Source organism: Nanorana parkeri, unplaced genomic scaffold (assembly GCF_000935625.1).
Source record: "Nanorana parkeri isolate BGI_ZX_2015 unplaced genomic scaffold, ASM93562v1 scaffold147, whole genome shotgun sequence".
Taxonomy (NCBI): domain Eukaryota; kingdom Metazoa; phylum Chordata; class Amphibia; order Anura; family Dicroglossidae; genus Nanorana; species Nanorana parkeri.
In genome coordinates this window covers 1,610,971-1,636,426 of record NW_017306415.1, presented here as the reverse complement: position 1 = coordinate 1,636,426, position 25,456 = coordinate 1,610,971, and the positions used below count along the sequence as shown (strand labels likewise).

Sequence of the window (25,456 nt, the reverse complement as noted above, 5' to 3'; positions counted from 1 at the left end):
GTGACAGCAAAAAAAAAAACCCCACAAAAACAAACAAAAAAACCTGACAGGGGTTTTACTCTTCCCCACTCTGTCCAAAACTAAAAGGTTTTGGCTTTCAATACACTTTAGCATAGCAGGCATACCTTTTCTGAACTCTCAAGCCAAGAAAAGCAATGGTTATAAAAATCTAAAAATATATTACTTTTATCTTATTATGTGTTACCCAGAACCCTCTGTAGCAAGCTCTTGCTGTACTTTAGCTGCTCTAAAGAGTTTTATTACAAAAATAATTTGCCTTTAAACCTACTTTAAAAACATTTATGCCTATTTTTAGCTACTAAACAGAATGGGGCAAAAAAAGTGGATAGTATATAGACTAAAAAAATTACAAAAAAGTTGAGGCCTTTAAGGTCATTCCCTTCTAAAAAAAAAAACAAGATGGTTTGGTTTAATATTCAACATGTAAGAGTACCAGGCTGGGAAAAAAGGCTGCCGTTGTCTCATAAATATTCTTCAGCAAAGCTAAAGAAGCGTGTATTGTGCCTTGGTTAAATTGCCAAATATTTGCTAGTTTCATGCATAATGTAGGACTGTAAAACAAAGCATTACTGTAACAACAGTTCTAAAGAGTCTTATCTTAGTGCATGTATAAGAGGCAACTGGATTAACCAGTTAAAAAGATCCCACATTCATAATAATAGAGGCCTGGGTGAAGAGCTGCTGGATGACTTGTGGCTATCAAGATATCGTCTTGCCTGCTCGGTCATGATTAACTGGTCTTCAGTCTTTCCGAACACAACTGCTTCCCATTCACCGAGTGACTGCAAAGAAAATGAACACAACGGCATAAGTGCAAACACAAGAACTAGGCATAAAGGGTGTATAGGAAATAAGGGTAGATATTCAGCTCATGGGGGTTATGCCCGCAACAGAAGCTAAAAATTATCGCATGTGCAGTTCCATGGGTTTCCAGAATATGCCATTTGAGATTCCCACTCATTACTGTGTGCACCAACACTAGCGACATAACCTAATGTAATTTCAGAAAAGCCACAACCATTGCTGTTGGTAGGAAACACAGCTAATGGGGTTCTCAGGTTTTCACAACTTGGGCAATACCACTTGTGTAAGGTCAAAGCCTGCATATTAGATTTTAGTGTAGATTGCTTCAGCAAAAACAAAACCCTGCTTTTCCATTAAACCAGGGTTCTTCCCTGGTGAATCACTTCCCTGTCTATGCTCACATCATATTGGAAAGTTTCTCTGCTGGCTTGCCTGGAGAACTTATCTAACAGCTACTTTCCATAACCAGAGGGTACGTACAGGTAAAGGTCAATACAGTCCAATAGGAGACAAATGTTTAAAAAAATATTTTAAAATTGGTTATGTATTTGATTGGAGAGCTAGAGACCACTGCTTCCATACAGAGAGCAAGGATTCTTCTCCACAGCATGCCGATGGGCGGCAGACTTTTCTATTTAGGCTGTGGATAATTTCTAAATAAAAACTACTATACAACTTTGCATACCTTGTGTTTGATATCCATGGAATTTATTTAGCCATGTTCTCTTGGGCTTTAAATTAAATAACCAAAGCCGTTTAACATGAAAGAGAGCTTTAAAATAATTTCTTAACATACCTGTGGGGACTTTTCCAGCTTCATGTTTCTATAGTCAGGAGGTGTCTTTTTTCTAGGCCCTAAACCTGTTCTGTGCTTTTTAGTTCTACCATTGCAGTTCCAGTCTTCCCACGTAGACGTAGACAGTGGAGTCATTAATGCTGATGTAGTAGGTTTCTCTTCAGTCATTCCATGGTTTACATTCTTCAAAGCAAAATTAAGAATTACAAGTTGTAAAACAGCTACTGTATGTCAGTATATACATTCTATAAATCTTCTCCCTACTGTTAATGTATTGTATAGCAAGACGGCACTGTTTCATGTCATATTAAATTCAAAAGGCATTTTAGGCTACAGTATTTCAAATGCTAATGAAATCACTTACAATGCATGCTGCTCCTTAATGTTTAAAAGTTTTAGTTTCCTGCAGACTCAGCTGGTCCCCTGAGCCCTGATCCTGACTTCCTGTTTTAGAGTGACTCCTCTCTAAAGCAGAGTGCTATGCAGTCACCCATGTGCGTGCTAGTAAGCTGTGTGTATAATCAAGCTACTTCACGCCACCCTGGCCCCCTCTTCTCCCTCCTCCAAGCTAGAGGAACGGTTGCTGCAGTCTGCACTGCCCTTCGTGGCCTTGTACTGTCAGGCAGTTCAGGGAAGCAAAGCAGAGAGACTTGAAAGCAGCTGTTCAAAACATGACAACTAAGTGTTTGGACAACAATGTAAAGAAATACTTTATATTTATATCTGTTTGATCTGGATTCATTATTGAAAAAGTTTTGAGAGTTTAATACTACTTTAAACCACTTGCTCCTCATGACCAAGTGGAGGAAGATGGAAATGCAGGACTTGGCCTGTATCAGCAGAGCAGCAACATCCAGCAGGATTTCAAGAGAATTTAGCATCACAGGTCAGAGGGGATAAAAACAAAAAAAGGAAGGGGGGGGTGAAGTTCTACTTTAAGCATCAGAGATTATTTTTCTGCCAACAGAATATCTGTATTTAAAATGATTAAGACATACACACCGTCTCCAGATATAATTATGGGGAACCTGTAAGGACAGAAATAAGGGAGATGCCGACTTGGAGTGAACAACCTTATTCAGGCATTACAACATAGTAAGTCAAACAAGTATGCAGCCAGTCAACCTAGAATATTCATGCTGCATGCTCATTCAAGATTGGTGGATCATTGGATATCTGGAAAGTGCACCCTAAAAAATGGAGCATGCACCTTCAGCAATGACAGCTCCCATGTTTCTGCTCTTGCATGTCCCCTTCCTGAAGCTGGCCACACATTTTCAATCCAATCATACAAGCTCTTTTAAAATTTACCAAGAACTGTATAGTACATAAGTCTTACTTGGCAGGATATAAACGGAATGGGTTGTTTACGTGGGCCCCACACTATATAACTGTTGGCACATCTAAAAAGAGATAGTACAATCAGACTGTAATGTGTGGCAAATTAGCAGGCAGCTAGCAAAACACTTTTTTTGTAACTCATTTCACCTTTTTACTAATAGCTTTAAATTTGCCTGGAATTGCTTTTTAACCTCACTTAAAGTGGTTTCCAATCATGTAGTCACTGACAGCTATGATATAGTGATCACATGCAAACTTTATTTACAAAAGTAATCTTCAGCCTGCAGATGCCCCCTGCATCCTGCAGGTAGCAGTATCCCTCTGTTTAATACTGAAATTGTCAGATACAATGACAGTAATAAATTAAAATATAAACAGTTATTTTAAAACAAGTTATAATTAAGTTGCCAGGCACATGCCAGTAATCCTGCATTTGGCCAGGGCATCAAGACTTCAGTGACCTTTGGCCAAGGAAAGGCTTAACTGTAGAGATGAACAGAACTCAAAAGGATAGGTTTCAACATGACAGACATTTTGCAATTCTGCTGCCTGATTCACTAACACAGGAAATATCACTTCAAAAACACACTCATGTGATTGCTCCAAAACCTTTGTATTTTACAAAAATTAAGTCACACAAATAGTCTCTATGGATGCTATAGTATGTACAAACTGAGTTAATAAAAATGGACACTTGATCCCATCTTTTTTTATTCTCCATATTAATATGTACCTTTACATTAGAAACCCCATCTTCTGATAAGCGCTCAACAGCCTGCTCCTCTTTTTCCCAGCCATCGAGAATTAACGACTTTCTGACTCTTTTGAAGGCAGAAATATGCTAGAAAATGACAGTAATGCCGTTATAATAGGTCCTTTCATATACAGGTAGATGTTGGCAGGCTGAAGCACCTCCCAGATTCTTATGTCTCATGGACACCGCATTTGAAGTCTCTGCAGCTGGCACAGCACATATGTTGATGTTACAGCACATAAAATGCAGGAAAAGGAGCAAGTCTCCTCCTGCAGCTAATGAAGCAGTGAGGCTCCATGCTGGGGGAAGGACAGAGCCAGCTGAAGCCAAAAGATATAAGAAGACAGTTACTGTTTCAGCCATCCAGCATCTACTAAACATACCTAAAATAATCAGTTTATGATGGACTCTCAGGTTAACAAAAGTTTTATTTTACCCCTTTTTCCACTTTAAAGTTCATGTCATCTTCATCTTTAATGAAGATATCTGTTCCAGTCTCTTGCTTGAGTACCTCTCGAATATCCTCTTCGAGATAGGCAAAAGGCTGTGACTGAAATGTACAATAGCACAGACTGAATGATGCAATATATTTCAGAATGGCATATTCAGACACTGAACAACTAGAGCATCACAATAAAAAGACAAGCAGATCTGGCTACAGACTATATGGACCAAAATCAGCAAGTCGCAAATTATTTTTTTAAGATCATCTTGATATGTTAAAGTGTTTGTCCAGGCATTATCCAAATTTCCCCCCAAACCTTCCTCTCCCCCACTACAGCATTTCCCTGCATTTTTATTACCTGTAGCGAGAAACAGCTTTAATTACAGTTCTGTGACATTATCAGGCTTGTAAAATGTTTGAGGGGCAGCTGCTGGGAGATCGGTGCATATTGATGTAGGAACACCCCCAAAGCCAGATCTCCCAAGAGTCCTGTCCCTACACACATTGTGTTGGTAGGCTCTTGGGAGTCAAGTTTACATGGAAAGAAATCAATGTATGCATGCCCTGCTGGATTACAGAATTATTCCTATTACCCCACCCTTCTCTGTGTCCTTCCAGACACAGAGAAGGATGGGGTAATAGGTGTAATTCTGTAATCCAGTATTTGGGGCTGATAAAGTTGGTTGAAATTTCAGTGCAGCAAAAAACAGATATTTTCTGTACTTGGTGCATTTAAAGGGATAGCACATGGAAAAATGTGCAATGATTGGAAAGCTGTACTAAATGTTTATATTAATTTGCACTGACATGCACTTGAAATGCCACAATGACTCTAGTGATCTATTGCATATATGCCCTTTCTAAAAAAAAAAAAAAAAATTATCCTACAATCATTCCCATTTAAATACTGACAATAAGCATGGGCTGTTTTGACTGATAGACTCTCCTTCACCCCATTCCTACCATTTTTTAAGTCCCCCAGCATTCCTTGCATTGTAATAAATGTCAAATAATTTCTATTGCCCATTAAGTTCCTTTAAAAGCATCTTCTCCTTTTTTCTAGCGCATAGCTCCCCTATAATTTTTGTTCCTGTAGATCACTGGTTCATTGCAAATGAAATAATACACAATGATTTATCAACAAAAACTGTACTAATCTAAAAAGGAAACGTGAACACATACCGTAACTTTTAATGGACCGTATTTTTTCTCCTGGGCAGCAAGAGCATTTTTAAAAGGTGTTGGTGTTCTGGGAGTTGTGCTCAGCAAAGACCTTCGTACAGTTGGTGTTCGAAATCTTAAACCAATACATAATATAAAAAATAAAAATCCCCCAAAAAATAAGTAAAATGCCAATATAATATAAAATTACTGTGTATAGTCTGTGTTTAAACAGATTATTACAAATACAAGCTAAAAAAACCCTCATGTTACCCCCATGGGAACAGACTGAACTTAAATACAGCTCCTAATAAAGGCATAGAGCTGCATGCAAAACCATGCTGCAGGACCTTCAGAAGAGTAAAGTGATATTAATGTCAAAAGGATTTTAAGCCATTTCAAATTCTGATTAAATCAATTACAATGGATGCCGATTCCTGATGTTTAAAAGTTTTAGTTTCCTGATGTTTAAAAGTTTTAGAATCATCTGGTCTCCTAAAGCACTTGTCCTGAATGTGTTTTAGAGTGACTCCTTTCTCAAGCAGAGTGCTGCGCAGTCACCCTTGTGTGTGCTAGTAAGCTGTGTGTGTCTCCAAAAACACGCAGACACATAAAATCAAGCTACTCCCCTCCCCCATTGCCTCCATCCTCCCTTCTCCAAGCTAGTAGATGAACAGTTACTGGAGCCTGCTCTGTCCCTTGTGATCTTGTACTGGACAGGAAGTTCAGGGAAGCTAGCTGTTCAGAAACAATGATTGTAAGTGTTTGGGCAAAAATGTAAAGCAATGCTTTGCTGGGCAATGTTTATTTGTTTTATGTGGATTCATTATTGAGAAAAAGTTTGAGTGTTTAATACTACTTTTGGGGTACAGAAAAAAAATTTCATTCCGCATACATGAGCAGGAAAGACCAATTGACCTGTGCTTATTAGGCTCCCCTATTTGGGATAGTGGGGATTAATGAAGTAGACAGTGACAGCTACAATAACATGAGATGACAAAACACAAACATCCCAATCTAAAACAGGAGTTTAAACAGAGTTTACTCTGCACTGCACCTCCATTTTACAAGTCATTCATGAAATGCAGTCTGTGGTGTGGAGCCCGAGGTGTCCTTTGTAGCGTTTACTGCATCACAGGAATACTTCATGATAGGAGAGGAGCTTGATCACATGGCAGGTCATGTGACTAGGTTCTCCTCCTTCCAGATCATAGGGCACATTTGTAATTCACTCCACTGCCATGTGCTCTGGTGTACAACATGGTGACATGAGTCATTGCATTTTTTTTATCTTAGTAAATTGCATCAACACACAATAAGCATTCCCTTTAACAGAGAACTCCAGGAACGAAATTACCAACAATTAGCATCATATTACAGCCATATCAGTGGTTTACCGCACCAAGATCCACATGCACGTAGATCTCTGAGCAAGAAGGAGAGCTCTTGGTGCCAAGAGTTTCAGGACCCCAAATGTGCTGATTTTAGAGTTAAATGTTAGGGCTTAGAGAGCTATGTAGTAGGTTAGGTTTAGGTTTGGCTAACAGGGATTCTATTTAATCTGTGATCTAAAATATATGGCATATAATTACTGATTAGAAGCAACAGAACCCTTTTACAAATGACAGCACCTAGGCTCCTTCCTGTGTTCTAGCCTAACATGTAACTGTCAGGACTTTGACATCATCAGAGCCAAATTCTGCCCACTCCAGTTTGTGATCACGAAGTTACATTATTGATGTCATTAGGGTTTGGGTCAAAGAACAAGAAGGGCTGCCTAGTGGTTGCGTGAACCTCTAATAATATGATGGCCACCTCACCCTGGACACTACTTAAAAGACTGTCAAGAGGAAGAATGTGATTACCTACCCAAGATTTTCTTTTTCCTCTGCAGAGGTCATCTCTTTCCTCAGAGGAGTAGTTAGATACTTTTGGACACAAATTGGAGTAGAAGTAAAAGCAGGATTTTCAAGATTTATTTGTTCCTGTACGTTGCCCGGGCAGACATTAAAAAACTACAAAATAAATACATTTCAGTTATGTTCAAAAAGTTGATATTTCTCATGTTCTTGCAAAAAATCAATTTAGTACAAGATTTTTAAAAATACAACAGTATCAACTACTGCAACTATTATTACATGTTGAATTTATTATAATGCATATTATAAGTGCTACACATCCACCTTGTCCGAGTGGAACTCATAGACTGATTTCTATACCATAGATACGCATGCAATTATGCAATGGCATAGCTAGCAGACCAAGTGAATACTATGGGCCCAGCAACATGCATAACCAAAACTGAAGAGGTCACTGGAGTTGCTACTGCAAAGTAGCGCAGTTCACCCAGGTACAGAGGAAGTTCAATGTCTAACTAGCAAATATAGAAGAGTTTCAGCTCAACTCCATAAAACAATTTTAACTTTTAAATCTTCCGTGCAAGAGCGATAATAAAAGACAGATCTTTGTTCGCAATATCTCCTTAGAAAAACTGCTATACACCAGTATACCACCAATGTTTGGCAGAAAAGGTAACTGTATGGAAAAGGTAACTGTATATCATAACAAACAAGGTCATGGCGTGTAGCTTTCATCTTCAATTTGATGACTAGAAAACAACTAGAGATATATGCGGTGGACCTTCTCTAGGTCATTGCAACAGGATAACAAGCATTCATCCCATCCCTCTTCTACACTTGAAAAGCTTATTTCAGAATTTTATGTCTTAGATTTGCTACTATAAGTAAAAAGACATTTCCTGGGTCCAGCTTTCATAAACAGTCAGTATCTGAATGATAAAGCTAGATCAGCAGGAGCCAGAATCTGGGGAAACATGCAAAAATACACTGGAAGTATTTAACAGCAATAACTGCACCAACCTGTGATGGGGAAAATGGGAGGGATTTTACTGGGGTGTTTTTCAGCATGGTATTGTTGGCCTCATAGACTTCATTTCTTTTTGAACCAGGCAATCTCTGCTGATCCTTTTTCTTTAGAATAGATGGAGATGTGGTATACTTTGATGCAAAGGTGGATGTTGATAACACTTTGCTGTCCTCAGAAACAGTCTCCACGTCAATAAATTCAGAGCTACAATCCTGTGAGGACTCCTGCAAAACCCAAACCATTTTTACTGGAGTCCGTTTGGCAGAAGTAATGTTAATGGATGCCTCAACGTTCGTGATTGCACCCCATGGTGTAGGATCCTGTTTGGATGAAAATCACTTTAGTAAATATATTTGTAGAGCTGGCCATTGCAGCTCTATGTTTGCTTAAATGTTTGACAAATTTTGGCTGTTACGATTTCCAATTCTTGGATTATAATAAAAAGTTTATATATATTTTTTATATACAGCTCAGAAATAAAGACGCAAATGATGAACAGCATTAAAATCTTGCTTTAAAAAACAAACAAACAAAAAAAACCATAAAATTATCTTATTGTGCTGCCTGAGTAGAAAATCATATTTGGATCCCCTGAAAATTGGCCTTAGGGGAGACATTCCAGCCATCCACAATGTGCACAAGTAAATTTCATGCTTTCACATGTGATGTTAAGTGTCCAAGATAAATCAAGGGATGGAATCCTAAACCTGAGAAACCTAAGAATATAACATCTCTAGTAGGATTTGGGAATTCTTGATTGCTACCGTGATTACATGACCTTGGGATCAGTTCCCAATCTGCTAAAAACTGAAGAGAAATCAGCTTTAGACTGCATTAAAAGAAAAGAACTTTCTACACAGAAAGTTACTGTCACTCCCAGTATATTTTAGTACAAGGAAATAGGTTGTCTGCAGCATTCTTCAGCCACCTATTACAGTGTGGATCTATTTTACACCAAACTATAAGTTTTCCCATTCTGTTCCCATTTTGTTTACGTTTCTCATCCCTTCCCAGGATATACTTACCTTTTCCTTTCATTCCTTCACTGCTCTATTTCAAAGTTTTGTTATTGGTTTCCATTTTTACAATGAAATAGTAAGTAACATTCAAATATCATATGCAACACAGCAATACATCAAATAATCCTCAATATCGTCGCTATGCCATCTCTTGCTAATCCAGGCCATTATAATCCCATTAGCTACGAGACCTTATGATGGAATGGCCCTCTGCTTTTTATCTGGGGGCTAGTGTTTTATTCATTTTCCTTTTAGCATTGAGGTTACAGTTGTTGCTTACTTTGGCAACACATGATGGTTCCCCTTGGTGGTCTCGTTCACACCCCTCACCAGGAGGCAAAGAAAACGGAACCATTAATTAATTAAGGAAGAAAGAAAAGTGAAAAAAGAAAAGGAAGAGTTGCAGACTCCTGAGTCCTGAGTATCCGAAACAGAGCTTAACCTGAGTGGGCTGACGATGTACAAGAAAGATTTGAGATTCCTAAATGTGTCAGCCACGGGTCCCATAGCGCTTGGAAGTTAGAATATCTAGCTTGCAGGATACTGCAATAATTTTTCGTGGATCATAATCCAATTTAGTTTTGACAGTACCATGGAGAATGGGGCCCTTTCAGCTTTCCAAAACAAACGACAAACGCACTCAATTTGTTACCAGTTATACAGTAAGGTGCACACGAAATGGGCTTTGAACAGTGGTACAGTAGAAAGGCATCATGGCACACTCACAAACCAGCATGTAAAACAACTTGTCTCACCACTAAGGACAATGACAGAGGTTTGGATACACGTCTTCTGCAAAGGATGTGTAAGCCACACTGCCGCGCCAAGGCACCTCTTATAGTGCGGTCCTAACTCTAAGAGGTGCCTTGGCGCGGCAGTGCGGCTTACACATCCTTTGCAGAAGACGTGTATCCAAACCTCTGTCATTGTCCTTAGTGGTGAGACAAGTTGTTTTACATGCTGGTTTGTGAGTGTGCCATGATGCCTTTCTACTGTACCACTTTCAGCTTTCTAGGCCCGGGCTATTGATGTCTTAGCCGCTAAGAAAAAAAAGATAAAAGTTTGCCCTGCGTCTTAGAAATGCCTGAAACTAGTTAGTTCAGTAAAAGGTGCAACGAGTCTCTCGGGACATGGACCCAGAGAATCCTAAAAAGCAGGGCAAAGTACCGATTCCAAAAAGGATGCAGTTTTGGGCACTGCCACCAGACATGGATCATTGTGCCCTGCTGATTGCATCCTCTAAAACATAAAGAACTGGACTCAGGGAACATGGTCACCAACTTGCTGGTACTAGATACCATCGAGAGAAAACTTTGTAATTAGCTTCTAATAGGGAGACATTAAGCAATCCTATAGTCAAACTCACGGTGCACTGTTTCCATTCATCTATGGAGAGTGCTATCCATTATTTTCATAAAGTACACCTAACTTAGAGTTAGAGCTCTCATGAAGACGTCTTTATTTTTGTTTGTATGTTTATAACTGGTAATGTCCTTCATTTAAACTCAACAATTCTCTGGTGTTTGGATTCATGGTCTATTCTTTAGCAATATGTATGACAATAATGGCGTGAACCTAAAAGCACACAAACCACCTGTGACCATTGCGGAGGGCTCTAGCTTGATTTTCAAAGGTTGACTTACGTGTTTTTTAAACACTTTTTTGCACTCAGGCAACACACACCACTTGTTTTGGTTTGTTTGAAAGAAGGATCATTGTCCTCATAACAACTGAGGGTAATATTTGACAAAGTATTAATGTGGGAGATACAAGTGAAATGTTTGAATAAACCAAACCTTTGAACTTCCCTTCGTATTTTTACATCATTAAAAACAGACTTGCACAATAGTGTGCCAGAATTTTGTTATTTGGTGTATAAAAAAAGAAAGGATATATGCTCATGGTACATTCCACCTCAAAGTTGAATCCACACCAATGCAATTTAGGTTATCCCATTTTCAAAATAGCACAGACCTTATCGCTTACTTTAATCTCAAGTACTCACCGGTTCAATCAGATCTAGCGTTTCAGAGAACTCTGGGATTACATCTAAGGTTGCCATTACAGGATTGGGTTCCAGGACAACAAGTTTATTTGGAGAGACCAGCTCACAAGATAGACTCTTAGGATCCTCCATACTGTAGAACTCACTGGTTTGCTCCTCTAGACTGTTTAATGTATTAGAAAATGTATCATCCGTAAGGAAAGTGTCAGACCAATTTGATGAACTTCCAGTCTGCCAAGACAGAAAAGGCATAAAGGTTGGAGAACAATATAAACAAATTCAATAATGGAGAAAGTCACAGATAAAAGATTTTAAAAAGTTACACAATATGGCTGTAGCATTAAAACATTAAACAATTGTGATAAGCAAAATGTAATAACCAGTAAACATCAAATCAGATATCTGCATAGACCAGTCATGGTTTCTGATTGTTATGGGATCATTGTATTTTGCACATCACTATTGCTCTTTGCACTGACTTTTTGAATAAGCAGGGTTATTTTATATAAATAAGCTCATGGAGGCAAATGGATAGGGACTATAGAAAGTCTTAGGGGCCAGCATCTCACCAGTGGGCAATTAGCTGAACTTCCAGAATGTAAACTACAGTCTAGAAGTTCATCTTTAACTTTTCTCCAAGGGTGAGCTCATCCACACTGATATTTTAGTTTCATGTTGAGCTTGGTGGACTGAGGCAGCTCTTGTTGCATTCTCCAAATACAATTTATATATTTAAAAATCATTGACTGGGAGAATAGGAACCCCTCATGATGGCCACACCATGTATATAGGAAATAAAGTGCAGAGATCTAACAAACAGTTCCTGAAAGGCTGTCAGATCATTTAACTTTCCAGCACCTAGAGAAGTTAGAAATAGTTTTGGCTGGACTGACCCTTTAAGTACTATACTTGTTATTTATAAATTTTAGTCAGAGGGGACGCAAAGCGAAATACCTGTATAGCGTCGTTCAGGCATGTTTGTCTATACAAAACAAATTTTTAAAAATTGGAATTTTGGTTGACCTTACGTTGCCTTATGAAATGGATTTATACATAAAAAATGTTAAACTGCTGACGAAGCTTTTAGGACCTGAAGCAAAAAACTGTGCACCTGGGACAAACTGTTCTTTGAGATTGATTAAAAATACACATTTTATACCGCCGGCTTTATGTTTTTTAAAATAGGGAAGCAAGTAATTAGGCGCCAAACCAGGAATTTAAAGAAAAGAATTGAATCATCCTGAGCATACACCAGGGCATGAAATAAGCAAAGCAAGACACTAATCAATAACAAAAACTGCAATGTAAATCGAAGATTGTATTGTAGATGTAAGCAAACCTCAAAGTGCATGAATCTCCAATGAAAACTGAAATTATACATGTTGTATTTTGGGTCATTGTATCTGTGAAAGGCTGGTAATGTTCTATGTTCGGTTTTTTTAAAAACAGGTTTTACTTTGGTTTTGTCCCCCTCTTATACTGTTGGCCTATAGGCAAGGCCCATGAGTAAGGCAAGGCCCATGTCTATCATCTACATTCAGTCAAGCAGACTTAAAGTCTGCGTAAACCCTAACTCCCTTCTGGTCTGTTAGATATACCACTAAAATAGTCTTGGTAACAACTGCAACAAAAAAAAAAAAAAATTGATAAAAAATACATATATAATCAGACAAAACTCTATTGAGGAGATTGCTTCCTGTGCTCTCTGCCTGTGCAGCACCGTTATCATTTAGCATCTTTGCAAGCTCTCTGTTGACTACAGAACTCTTCCTCCTTATGTTATGGAAGGAAGGAAAAAAAGATATTGTTGCCCTCTCCTTCGGTAACAATGCTGCTTTTCCATAGATAAGCAACAATGAGTGAACTTTGACTCCCTACCACAGAAAGTATGTTACTGGTAAGATCACCAGGTGAAAATTAAGGAAGCCTGAAAAAAATGAAAGTAGACACACATCTAAGGACTGGATGTCATAATGAATGAAGAAGGTGCAATCTGCCTCTGCTCTGGACAAATGCCATTCTGTACCCTTCATTAAAAAGGCAAAAAAAAAAGAGCAGATTTTTACCAGAACAGAGGTGAAGTAAAAGGGGTCACACTGATAATTCTTCATTGCTCTGCCTGTGTATTTATTCCTGGCTAACAGAGTACATTACTTGCTTTGCTCTCTGCATAGCAATGGTCAAAGCTCACTGTGACCTTAAACATGGTGGTCCTTATAACAAAAAATATATTCACCTCAAAAGCATGATATTATATCTTACTAGTTAAGATTATCTTGACCACTAAAGTTGTACAGTGGCTGCATGGTTGCGACATTTGTTTTGCAGCTTTAGGTTTTGGATTCAAAACCCACCTGGGACACCATCTGCATGGAGTGTATAAATACCCTCTGTGAATAGGTTTTTATCACAACCCATAAATATACTGGCAGGTCAGCTGGCTTCCTCCAAAATTGTGGTTGTAAGCTCCCTTGTGGGACAGGACTGATGTAAGTGGATCTATGTACTCTGTAAAGCACTGTGCAATAGGTTGGCACTATATAACAATATATACTAGGAATGAAATAACTGCACACTGGACACACTGGCACATTTTTTAGTAGAGTATGGGGACGGTTAAAACCATGGTCAGCCTTTTATTTCTCTCTAAGTTTATGCACTTTAGAACCAGAAATGAGGGAAATCCTTCTAGTGTCCCAGATTGCAGCAAAATGCACCAGGGGTTTCAAAACCCTCCCCAATATCCAAACATGTAAAAAAATAAAAACAACATTTTGGTAGGACAAACCTTTTAAATTAAAGAATAGTGCATAATTTTCCATATCAGTATGCATTTTATAAATAAAACAAACCCTTTTTTCCCACCTACTATGTAAAATAAGTAAAAGTCTGATTGTTTTGCAGTGACCTCTTGGCTCAGTATACACAATCACATCTGTCACTTTCCCATACTGCTCTGTCACCATCCTAGCCCTGCCACTAATACCACCAACAAGCAGAAAACATGGGTTAGAATGTCTTGAAGCTTTGAAGTGAGTGGAAAAGCAGCAGCATGCATGTAGGAGAAAAACAGAAGAGAGAACACAGCATTCTTACAGATGACAAACTCTTTCTTCTGACTTCATGCTCGGCTGACATTAGCAGCAATTCAAGCTCCTTTATCCGTTTTTCTTTATCGGGATCATCGGCATCAACAAAGGGCTGCTGAGAGAGGCATGAAAGAGAACCGGAGAAGAGACAGGAGAACAGGTCAAGAAGATAGAGATATCACATAGTCATAGAATAGGGAAGCACCCCATAATGAAAGTCATTGGGTCACAAGAAGTCTTCAACTCAGAGAGGTGAGAAGTTTTAATGCAAATTGTATAGCAAGTACAAAGAGCTAATCAGGAATCTACACTACTTTTTCCTATGACAATGGATTGTAAACAAAATTTAACAAAATCACATATGTATTATATTCCCTTATAAGTTTATCACATATAGAATTTGCAGCTCAAATTACAACCATGATAGGTATACAATCCTTACCAACCAATAAGAAATCAGAATTAGACAGACTGCAATTGGTCTACAGCACTTCTTCCCCATGTGCCATTATGATTGTTTTAGGCCTTTTTCACACCAAATGCAGAGCAGATCCGGTCAGGTTCCTGCACACGCAGTGCAGTGGGTTGTGCCGCGTTTTTGATGCGTTCAGGGGCTGTTTTTGCTTAAACATGGGCTTTCAGTGCGTTCCAGGCACTTGCATGCGTTTTGGATGCATGTGCATGCGTTCCAGAGCAGGTAAAATAGGGCTTGCTGCAGTTTTTTCACCTGCTCTGGAATTGCACGCTGCGATGTGAACTAGAGCCCAAAATACCATTGGAATATATTAGGCGCAGTTTTGATCCGGTCTGCAACTGCTCTGCACCTGCTCCGTGCTTGGTGTAAACAAGGCCTTAGTGTCTGTAGACACGCAGGTTATAACCATTATATGGATCAATCCATGAACACAGCATGTAAATACATCACAAACCTGGGCAATTCAAATTAAGCATATGAAGAAAAAAATAAATCAAAAGCATGTCAAAATAATCAGTAGACTCAAAATATAGGCAGATGAAGTCATACGCTAATCTCCGCCACTCTGAGAATGCCCAGTGTGGCTGGACTCCCTCTCATCTTATGAGCCATCTTAATGACCATGGAGACCACCTATCACTTTAAAAAAAAAAGGGCCGAAAGGGTAGCAGGAACGGTGGGGCCAAACCTTCATCGTACAGAACAAGCTTATATTTGCATAGATGTTCAGCTGCCTTTATCTCTAGATCTATTAATTGTTTTGACATCCAGTGTTCATTAAAAGGCATCCCCTGCGCATTTTTTTTACAGCAAGCTTAATTCAGATTTCCCAGTTTTGTGACAGGTTATACATATATTTATATATAGATACACTCAAACACATGATAGATAGATAGATAGATAGATAGATAGATAGATAGATAGATAGATAGATAGATAGATAGATAGATAGATAGATAGATAGATAGATAGATTTTTATATCTATATAGCATAAGTGTATGAGAATGCCCTTTATCTAGGCAGATATGAAGCACAGTAAATAGTGACAGCATGGGAAGGAGCACCCCATTTTCTGGCATGGAGAAAGTGGACCTCATCACTTTCGGGTTGATTTATAAATGTTCTGCCTATATGGCACTATGGAGCATAGAAAATTCCTATGCTCCTCAACACCATCTAGTGGCACTCCTGCTTATGCGCTTTTGCTGAGCTATACACTGGGTTGGAATATTTAGAAATCAGCTATTTAGAGTGTTGGAAGGAAGAATTGTTTGTGCTTGCAGTAGCATCTAGCTTCCCCTCTGCATGTCTTAGTGCTTACAATAAATGAAAGAAAAGCTACGATTGTCACAACTAACCTCAAACATATTCAGTATTAAAGCCTACTGGACACATTTTAATGCATGAACAGAATCACAATGACCTCTGAGAAAATACAAGTCGTAGAATATTGTATCGTACTTCCTAATATTTTATACACGGGAAGGGATTCATACCAGTATTTGTACATCTCAACACTTGCCCTATATTATTACAGGGAGAGGTTCTAGACAAATATCTATTAATAGGGGATTTTCCATGCTGCATTAAAAGCTCTTTACAAACAGGTTTTTGTTTTTTTAAGCTGACGTGTTTTTTAACCATTTCATATCATGAACTTTACCTGAATAAAGGCAAAAGAATTCTGAACATTTTCTATGCAGCTGTCATCAACAGACATATAATGATATCCTGGAACCTGCAGGCAAAAAGCAAACCATTTACTTGACTTCACACAAAAAGAATACATCATTTTATAGAGAAAGACTGCTGTTCTAAAATATAAGCTCTTGTACTAGACAATACATTATAGATCCACATGCCTATGTAAGTTCTCAAAATACCTGAACAATATGATTGGATGCAGGCATTGTTCAGGTATTTTGAGAGCCAGCGGGGCCGATGACGATCAATGGACATCATGCGCCAGATGTTTCTATATGATGACGTATGCTATATACCAGACATTATACGGGATGACATTTGTTTTTCGGTAGATCACCTTGTTCCTTATAAGCCACATTGGATTGGTTATTTGGCTGCTGCCTCCACATGAAAAAGTTGCATTACTACTATATGTAAATTTACCCACAAAGGATGCAGGGTGACTGATAAAGGTGTCTATGTTGTTTGACTGATGAAGGACTGGGCATTTTGATAATATGTCCCTCTAAGCTATATCTGCATGGTGGTCTCTGGCCATTTTTCCCTTGAATTGATTTCTCAGTTGTAATATACCTTGATACAGTATACACTCTAAATGTGGAACCTGATTCATTGATGTCAGGCGTATACAGACATATGACCTGCATATATATATATGCATATGGCTTATGACATACATGCAGATAGAGGAAGAGGAATTACAATTCTGAGATCTGAAAAAGGAAACTGGATGACTCCGATTACTAAATAAATTGAATCTACATAATTGTTCATATCAAGAAAATCAAGATGCTTTTATAAGTTTATTGAAATAGAGCCATGATCCTAATAAGGATGCTTTGCTGTGACTTGTAACAAAACATCCAGTAGGAAAATTACTGGGGGCTTATGTTTCTAGTATGTTTTATATATTAGCCTAACAAATAAACAAATACAGACCTTTTAATGGTATTTTTGGCCAAAAAGTAAAAATAAATATGTATTTCGATTTAAATTTCCATGAGTTCTATCCCACTCCTAATAACCATATTGATCTAGAAGTTTGTAAGGTTACTTAATAAAGATGACCATAGGATGTACTTCCTCAATGCACTGACATACAGTAATTTCACTCTCAATTTCACTGCACACTGAATACAAAAATAGCATGTATTGCTCCAACAATGCTGATGTTATAACAGGATCGTATTTGCTGTGGCTTTAGGACTCCTTTGAATATGAATTTCCACATAACTATATTACAGAGGGAGAGGTATGACACAGGTATGTTAAAACTACAAAGAAGATTAAATTGTCTTTGCAGTTTATAGCTTTGTACCAAATTAGCCAATGGACTTTTAATAACATGACAGCTGGAATCTGAATCGGTCACCTTGAAAGTGGCTGATAATTGCATGTCTATTCTGGTTATGTAAACCTGTTAAAGTGAAAGTAAACTCAGGAGTTAAATCTTAAAAATGCATTCAAGTACCTTAACGATTAAGAAAAATGTATCTTATTTGTGTATCATTCGGCTGTAGATCCTCAAATCATCTCTGAACTGTTGCAGACATTGTCCTTCCTTCTGGAGGGTGGCTACTTTTGTTCCCCATGGTTCCTGTGTGTGTTGTAAAGTAGCCACCGCTACAAGCTCACTCCCGTGATGGACTACAATCTCAATACAAATTAGTAAACTAAAGGTGAGATTATAGTTCATCACAGGAGTGAGCTTGGAGCGGTGGCTACTTTACAACACACACAGGAACCATGGGGAACAAAAGTAGCCACCCTCCAGAGGAAGGAGGGTGTCAGCACCAATTCAGAGATGATTTGAGGATCTACAGCTGAGTGATACACAAATAAGATATATTTTTGTTAATAGTTAAGGTAGTTGAATGCATGTTTAAGATTTACCTCCTGAATTTAGTGTCACTTTAAGTTCTGGATTATCAAGGACCTAAGGTAACAAAAGTGCTAAAATGTAGGCACTACTCCCCATATTAGTCTTAAAAATCAACCCCGTTGCTGTGAAGCTCTTCCAATCCGAGGCCTTGAATGTAATTGGGACTCTGAATTTTCTGCTAGGCAAGATTAAGCCCATAAGTCAATAGCATAAGCCCAGTGGGGATGTAGTGAACGTAAGCCCTCTGAACAGGAGACAAACATAACTAAAGAAAACCTGTACTGATGGAAATATGTATGCTGCCATTGGAAACCTTCTGAAAATGCCAGAAAGCCTCGATGGCTTTAAAATTCCTAAGCCACTAACCTGGAACAATTGATCAGAATGACAGCCTGGCAAATAGATTTATCAGAAGCGAAGGTTTCATATTTATTTCAGCACTGGTTTTCAGACCACTTAAAACAGGATGTTATTTCGGTTTCAGGACATTGCCTATTCATCATCACCCATCAGCTTCTTATATCACTAAGTGACTCTAATGGTCAAACGCTACACTTAAATTTCCAGATCTACCCGACTGGCATGGCCATTATAGTGGTTTCACTGTAGCCAGTGTTGGAGGATACTGAGAAGTGACCTATACATCAGCTTACTTTATCACTTCTTGTATCACTCAAGTTTTATGCACTGTGCCTGCGTGTCCTGTGTGTGTAAGATGTCAGGACCAATTACCACTTTTTCCACAAACACAGCTGAGCAAAACTGACCCAATGAAGCAATTTGGTTTCTTCGGCAAGGTAAACAGCTCATCATCACCAGGATCTACTGTGCAGTTAGACGGTCAGAAATTCAAATTGTGAGTGTGTTGGCACTCAAACCCCACTTTAAAGTGTCCAGCCAGGTTCCAGTTGATTGCAGTAGATCTGTATTCATCTTTTTCATGTAGTTATTTGATTATAGCTAGTGGCACTTAGAGGGCCGGTCTCCCTAAAAGTGATATTTTCATGTTAGGAACATGCGAGTTATGTTAGTTCCTGGCTGATTATGTGCCTTGGACATTCCAACATGCCATAATTTCCCACACTGTTGAGTAGGAAGACCCAAATCTCCCATCTTTGCATATTTGAGCATCTCCGGTTACATTCCCCTCAAAAGAAAATGTTAGGTGGCCTAACTCTCCATGATCTATAAAACTAAATAATACTTTTAGGTGGACTGACAATTAGAATACATGTAATGTACAGACTGTAAGTCCCTGAAGGCTGCATACAAGCCAAGTATAGGGATTTACTATAGAATAAATGTAATCTATTTCATTACGGTTTCTTAGTTTCAGAAATCCTCTTACTGTGTTAGGATCAAGGTCCTCATGCACTTGAATTCTGCAGTCCTGAAATACATATACCTCTAAAGCTACCGTGTATAAGACCTAGTGTCTTTTTTCATGCAAAAAAAAATAAAAAAAATAAGACAGTGTCTTATTTTCGGGGAAACAGGGTATAATATTTAACTGTGTTAACTTAGCTAGAATTCAAGCTAAGGCACACAAATCTCTGCTCCTACTCTATCAGTTCAATGCCACTTTTATAAGACCATAAAGCCCTGTTTTTAATGGCATAATACGGTATAATTAGATACACAGATAAGAAGTCATAAGAAGCTTAGGGCTGAATGTTGACATACTGTGGAAAAAAGGCACAAAAAAAAGACACAAAGAGCAGTTGGAGCGTGAATAAGAACCGGGAAGGTCATGCCAAAGAGAACAAAAGATTAGACATTTGGAATAAGAGAGCGCTCAGCTGTGTCAGATCAAGAGAAACGTAGTGGAGGACTCTATGGAAATACAGCATATCAGCTAGAGGTAGAGAAAATATTTTCACGACTAAATGAGGTACCAGCAAAGTAAAAAAGGCACTTTAAAAGCAAACCTAATCTCCATTATAAAAACATTTTAAAAATAAAAAGCTGTACAAAAGATTACAAGATGCCTGCTATTACTTAAAGTACACAAAAAATTAATGTCTGTGCCCCTCTTTAATTACCTTCACCTTGTTACCAGGACCTGAATTTCCCTTACTTCGGGGTTAATCTCAACAACTGCCAATGAGACGGTTCTTGAGGCAGTCTGCAGTCTTATTGGACAGTAAAAAGGCAGTTGGCAGGGCATTTAAAAAGCAGCGATGCTCTTTACAAACATGAATTGAGCGTCACAAGGCTGAATAAAGCGTAAAAAAATGAATGAGGTTGTAAATAAAACTGGGAATAAAAAAAAAAAGATTCAGGGAGGAGAGCCTGGGTGTGCTGTAAAATGCAGGCCGCGATTTACACAGCCCAGTAGAGTATAAAGTACAGCGCATAGCGATATTCTCCCTCTGTTATAAATCAGCCCCTTAGTTATGGAAACCATAACCAGATAAGGGCCTGGAGCAAGCTCTATTGGCTATTAAAGGGAACAGATTATGATTTATTGCCATCTATGACTAATTTATTTTTTTGGAGCGCTGAAATGCATTTTCATATCTACGCTGCTACGCAGAAGTGAAGTCTTGCTCTGAGCCACAAGGACAATACCATATTTGGCACGTCTGTCACATTGTAGTCAGTAGAGATCCAGTATGGCGATCCTTCCTTACAGAGTGCTGGCTCTGACCACAGAGAACTATCAAATGACAACTGCTCCACTGTTCTTTATTAAATTTAGGATGTTTTAATGCACAAAGTTTGTTGCACCTTGTTCACTGCTTCTGTTCCTATTTAGTTGCACATTATTCCAGTGGTGCATGACCAGCATGCAATAAAAGAACCTCATAAGAATTGTATTGTTGCCTTTCTAGTACCATTTCTAGGAAACCTTGATGTGCAAGTTAAGATGTTACTTGTTTAATATTTTTATAGACTCATAAATGGTGCCAATGGACTAAAAGAGCACTACAAATTTCTCACTTGATCAAATATGTATACTGTAAGTAGTATGTGCTTTACAATGTGGTATATAAAATACCACATTCAAAATAAATCTTTACACTGAAGATACTGTACATCTAGTTTCCCTTTGCATAAAAGCTAAAGGATGGTGACAATGAAAGCAGATCAGAGAAGCCGCTGGCAGCTGATAAGAGACAATAAAGAAAGGAACCTAGTGCTGAACAAAAGAGAGGATTTCTTTACAATGACAGTGATAGATGCAGTGAAAAGTAATGGAGCAGCGTGCCATATGGAGGAAGAGCCAAAGAGGTCAAGCAAAAACACTAAAAGACAGATCAAGTAATACACAAAAAAGTAAATAGATGAAGGCTTTACTAGATCACATGGGTGTAATATGACAAGCAGGGCATGGCATATATTGAATAGGAGCAGACATATACCTGAGATTGTGCTGGTATATAGTACTGGTTCTGAATCTGTATATGAAGTGTTTCACAAGGTTGGAGATTTGCTTTAGAGCTCCGATCACACTCCTTTGACTGTTGCAAATATCCCTCCTGTTCCACTTTCCTTTTCATAGTGGAATTCCAATGGTTCTTTATGGAGTTATCGGTTCTAGAGCAAAAAAAAAAATTACACATATTTCTTATCGTATGTCAATTGTCAACTTCTTACTCCTGAATGCATTTAAACCACATGTAATGAAATTTAACTCAAAGCAAAATTAAAATTATTTTGGAAAGTATTTCTTTCAAATATGTGCTAAAAAACATGTCACTCAAACCAAAAAAACTAAAGAATCACAAACCAGGAGACCCATAAATCTGCTAAAACCAGATGACAAATTTCACATCACTTTAAGAAAAGCAGTTCCATTGCACTTGCCACCATAACAGCTGCACTATTCACTAGTCACTCACATCCTAATAGTGATGCCATCAGAATGCTGATGCAGTTTAAATATTTAAGGTATACCATATGAATGGGAAAATGTAAGAAATATAAAGTATCCCAAGTTAGCTGCAAAAGTGGAAATACACTTTAAGAAACCTAAAATATATCTGTAAAAATACATTTAGGTGCCATTCACACCTTTTCTGACTGGTGCACTATGTGGCTCCTTAAAGGAGAACTCTAGTCCTCCTTAAAGGAGAACTAGAGGCAGAGCCAGCTGTACCCGCCACCTCCGTTCCGCCAGTCAGCGCTGGAGGATCGGACAGGGGTGGGGGGAATCCAGTCACTCCCCTGTCACGGCTCTCTGCAGTGACAGGATCAAGAAGTGAGCGAACACCGGTATGTGTTTTCTCACTTCCCGATCTACTGAGCCGACCTGTGACAGTTTAATTGTCACAGGTGGGCTAGAACTATGAGGATGAGAGAAAATCACTCACCTCATGGTTCTCCTTTAATGTTAGATTAAGGAACTCCATTCGTTTAAAAATGGGCAGCTAATGTACCACATTGGAAAAGAAAATGCACCAGCATACCACAAAGCACAGAAGTGCGTTACCGGGCATTGTGGTGCACTACAACACAGCCGTGTTCCTTTAATGAGTTAGGATGCCATTCAGAATGAATGGCATTGTATCACACTAACATGCACATGGTTGGTCGTGCTAATGTGTGAGTTACCGCTATGCATAGTTGTAAAGCCACTTTAATATAAGGTATTTTTACCTACTACTACTAAACAAGAAGTGCCCTTTAAAACACTACACCATTCAACTCTGAGTACAGTTTATCAGATTCATTGTGTGGACCTACATATAGGACCAAAATATCCAACATCCCTATATACATTCCATATTTGTAAACCATAACGCTCGTTTACCTCCCTGGAAGTAGCTTAGCAATTTCTGCCCAACGGTTTCCAAGCCTTTTATGAGCCTCATAAATGACACGGTCCTCCTCTTCTGTCCAGGAAGACTTCTTCACCTCGGGATTCAAATGATTGTGCCACCTTTCTCTGCACTGTTTCCCAATTCTTCCTTTTAAGTGCTTAGCAATGAGAGACCATTTTTTCGGTCCATATTTATGAACTAATTCTATCACCTGTAAGAAATAAAATGCATACATGCAGTGAAGGCACTTATAGCTTCATGATGGTAAAAGAAAAAACACAAAACTGTAGACAAGATGGTTAGTGGTTGTCAATGTGGAAAAGAGTGAGATCACTAAGTAAAACTAAACCCGTCCCTTTTTTTAATCAACTAAAATAGGAACATTTATAAAATGAAGACAGCTGCAAGTTCCTCAAAAAGTTCCCTGCAAACCCTAACCCTTTGTGGTGAGTGTGAAGATAGGCCACCACCACTTTTATCTCTCTACTGGCCCCTCACATTGATTGTCAGCCTCACTAACCATCAGTGATGGAAGGGAGAAAGAATTGTATCGATTGTCTAACACAGGGGTTGGCAACTCCGGCCCTCCATCTGTTGTGGAACTACCAATCCCATGAGGCACTGCAAGACTGACAGTTACAGGCATGACTCCCAGAGGCATGTTGGGATTCGTAGTAAAAGCACAGCTGGAGTGCCGAAGTTGCCCACCCCTGAACTAACATCACCAGAAAATGTGTTGTCCCTACATCATTATATTGACTGATAGCAGAACTTATAAGGTGCAGAATAACTTTTGTTTCCTGGTTTAGATGTGCTCGACCATGACATGTTGAGAAATGGAAATACACATTTTTTTCTTCTCCTAACAATGCCTGATTGGCTGGAAGACCTCTTGATATCATCAGTTACTGGCTTTTCCTGCTTTTTCTTCCAGCCAGCCCCTGATGATGCAGTGCCAGATCTCGAACATGCACAGGAAGTTTAGTGTACATGTTGTCAACGTCCATGCAAACTCACATAATGACTCTATCGCAACATGTAAACAAGCCATAGCTTCCTTACTTTTTTTGTTATCAAGAGAGATTGAGAAAAAGGGTTAAACATCTAGGAAAACACTTTAAATAGCAAAGGAGAAGTATAAAAGTGTTTACCCTTTGGTCTTCTTCCTTGGTCCAAGGGCCCTTTATTAGTTCAGGATTTAAAACTTTCTGCCATCGATGCTGACACTGAATATCTGACCGGTTCTAAAAGTAAGAAGACAAAAGCACAATTTAAACTTGAACATGAAACATCAGACACAGAGAGATGTGCCGGAAAGTTTTTGGGTCATGTTGGCCCTCAGTCCACATGACTACATCACTATGCCAAAGAAAAAGCCTGTGGGCTATGCATGGATCATTGGCATACCAAGTAAATGTATTGCAGCTCAGTGCTGATGGTCGTCAGTACAGTAATTTATGGGATTTCAAGCTGGCTCCAACAGAACCTGGAGGTAGAGCATTGTAGTAACATTATAAAAAAATAGATAGGAATAGAAACGATGGCAGAATTACCAATCAGCAATATTCAGAGGTAGAGACTTTTCTTTTAGGTCTTATTTGGGGGTTTTTTCAGCCTTCAACAAGCACACTAAGTAACAGCTTTCCAAGCATTTCAGTTTAATCGTTTATCCTATAAACCTGTTTTACAAGTTGCCGCAGGTGTCTAATAATCAGCCAAACTATGATGTAAACAGCCTTTGTAAAATGATTACTCATTAAAGCATTAGCACAGAGGATAATACAGAAGCGTTGCCAAGTACTTGATACACTAAAGGTGCCCATTCGCTGCTCCAATTTCGGCCGGTTTTTAATATACCGGCCGGAATTCGCACAGTTTGTGGGGCTGTCAGCTCCCTTTCAGCCGGCATTCTTCGATCAACTGACTGAAGGAGGCGGCTGGAAAATTTTCCATCAATCAGAGCCGGCAGCCAATGAGTTGCCCGATCTGATCGGGTATTCTGACAGGTGCCGGCGGCACCTGCCAGAATATAATTTAAACAGAAAGATTCATCAATCGACACGCTGTTTGTGTTGATGAAGGAAAATCGGGTCAATTTTTTTAATTCAGCCCGCGGGTTGAACAAAGAAAATTGATAGGTGTATGGCCAGCCTAAGTGTTAAGGTCAGTTTGCTATGTAATCAGCTAGTTAGTTAGCAGGTAGTTACCCAATATTGTTTGGCATGTAGAACACCAGAACCACACACACACACACACACACACACACACACACACACACACACACACACACACACACACACACACACA

General features: G+C 38.7%; 1 protein-coding gene across 1 annotated transcript in view; it reads right to left on the bottom strand.

Moving 5' to 3' along the window:
• Window positions 1–449: 449 nt before the first annotated feature.
• MYBL1 (MYB proto-oncogene like 1) overlaps window positions 450–25,456 on the bottom strand; it is a 39,177-nt gene continuing 14,170 nt past the window's right edge. Inside the window, exons 4-16 of the mRNA XM_018554223.1 lie at window positions 24,301–24,393; window positions 23,140–23,360; window positions 21,749–21,923; window positions 16,461–16,535; window positions 14,329–14,436; window positions 11,233–11,463; window positions 8,202–8,528; window positions 7,192–7,337; window positions 5,344–5,458; window positions 4,153–4,266; window positions 3,696–3,803; window positions 1,622–1,804; window positions 450–803 (exon numbers count right to left, since the gene is read on the bottom strand). Of these exons, the coding sequence (XP_018409725.1) occupies window positions 672–803; window positions 1,622–1,804; window positions 3,696–3,803; window positions 4,153–4,266; window positions 5,344–5,458; window positions 7,192–7,337; window positions 8,202–8,528; window positions 11,233–11,463; window positions 14,329–14,436; window positions 16,461–16,535; window positions 21,749–21,923; window positions 23,140–23,360; window positions 24,301–24,393 (2,028 nt within the window). The 3' untranslated portion in view covers window positions 450–671. The remainder of the gene's footprint in view (window positions 804–1,621; window positions 1,805–3,695; window positions 3,804–4,152; window positions 4,267–5,343; window positions 5,459–7,191; window positions 7,338–8,201; window positions 8,529–11,232; window positions 11,464–14,328; window positions 14,437–16,460; window positions 16,536–21,748; window positions 21,924–23,139; window positions 23,361–24,300; window positions 24,394–25,456) is intronic.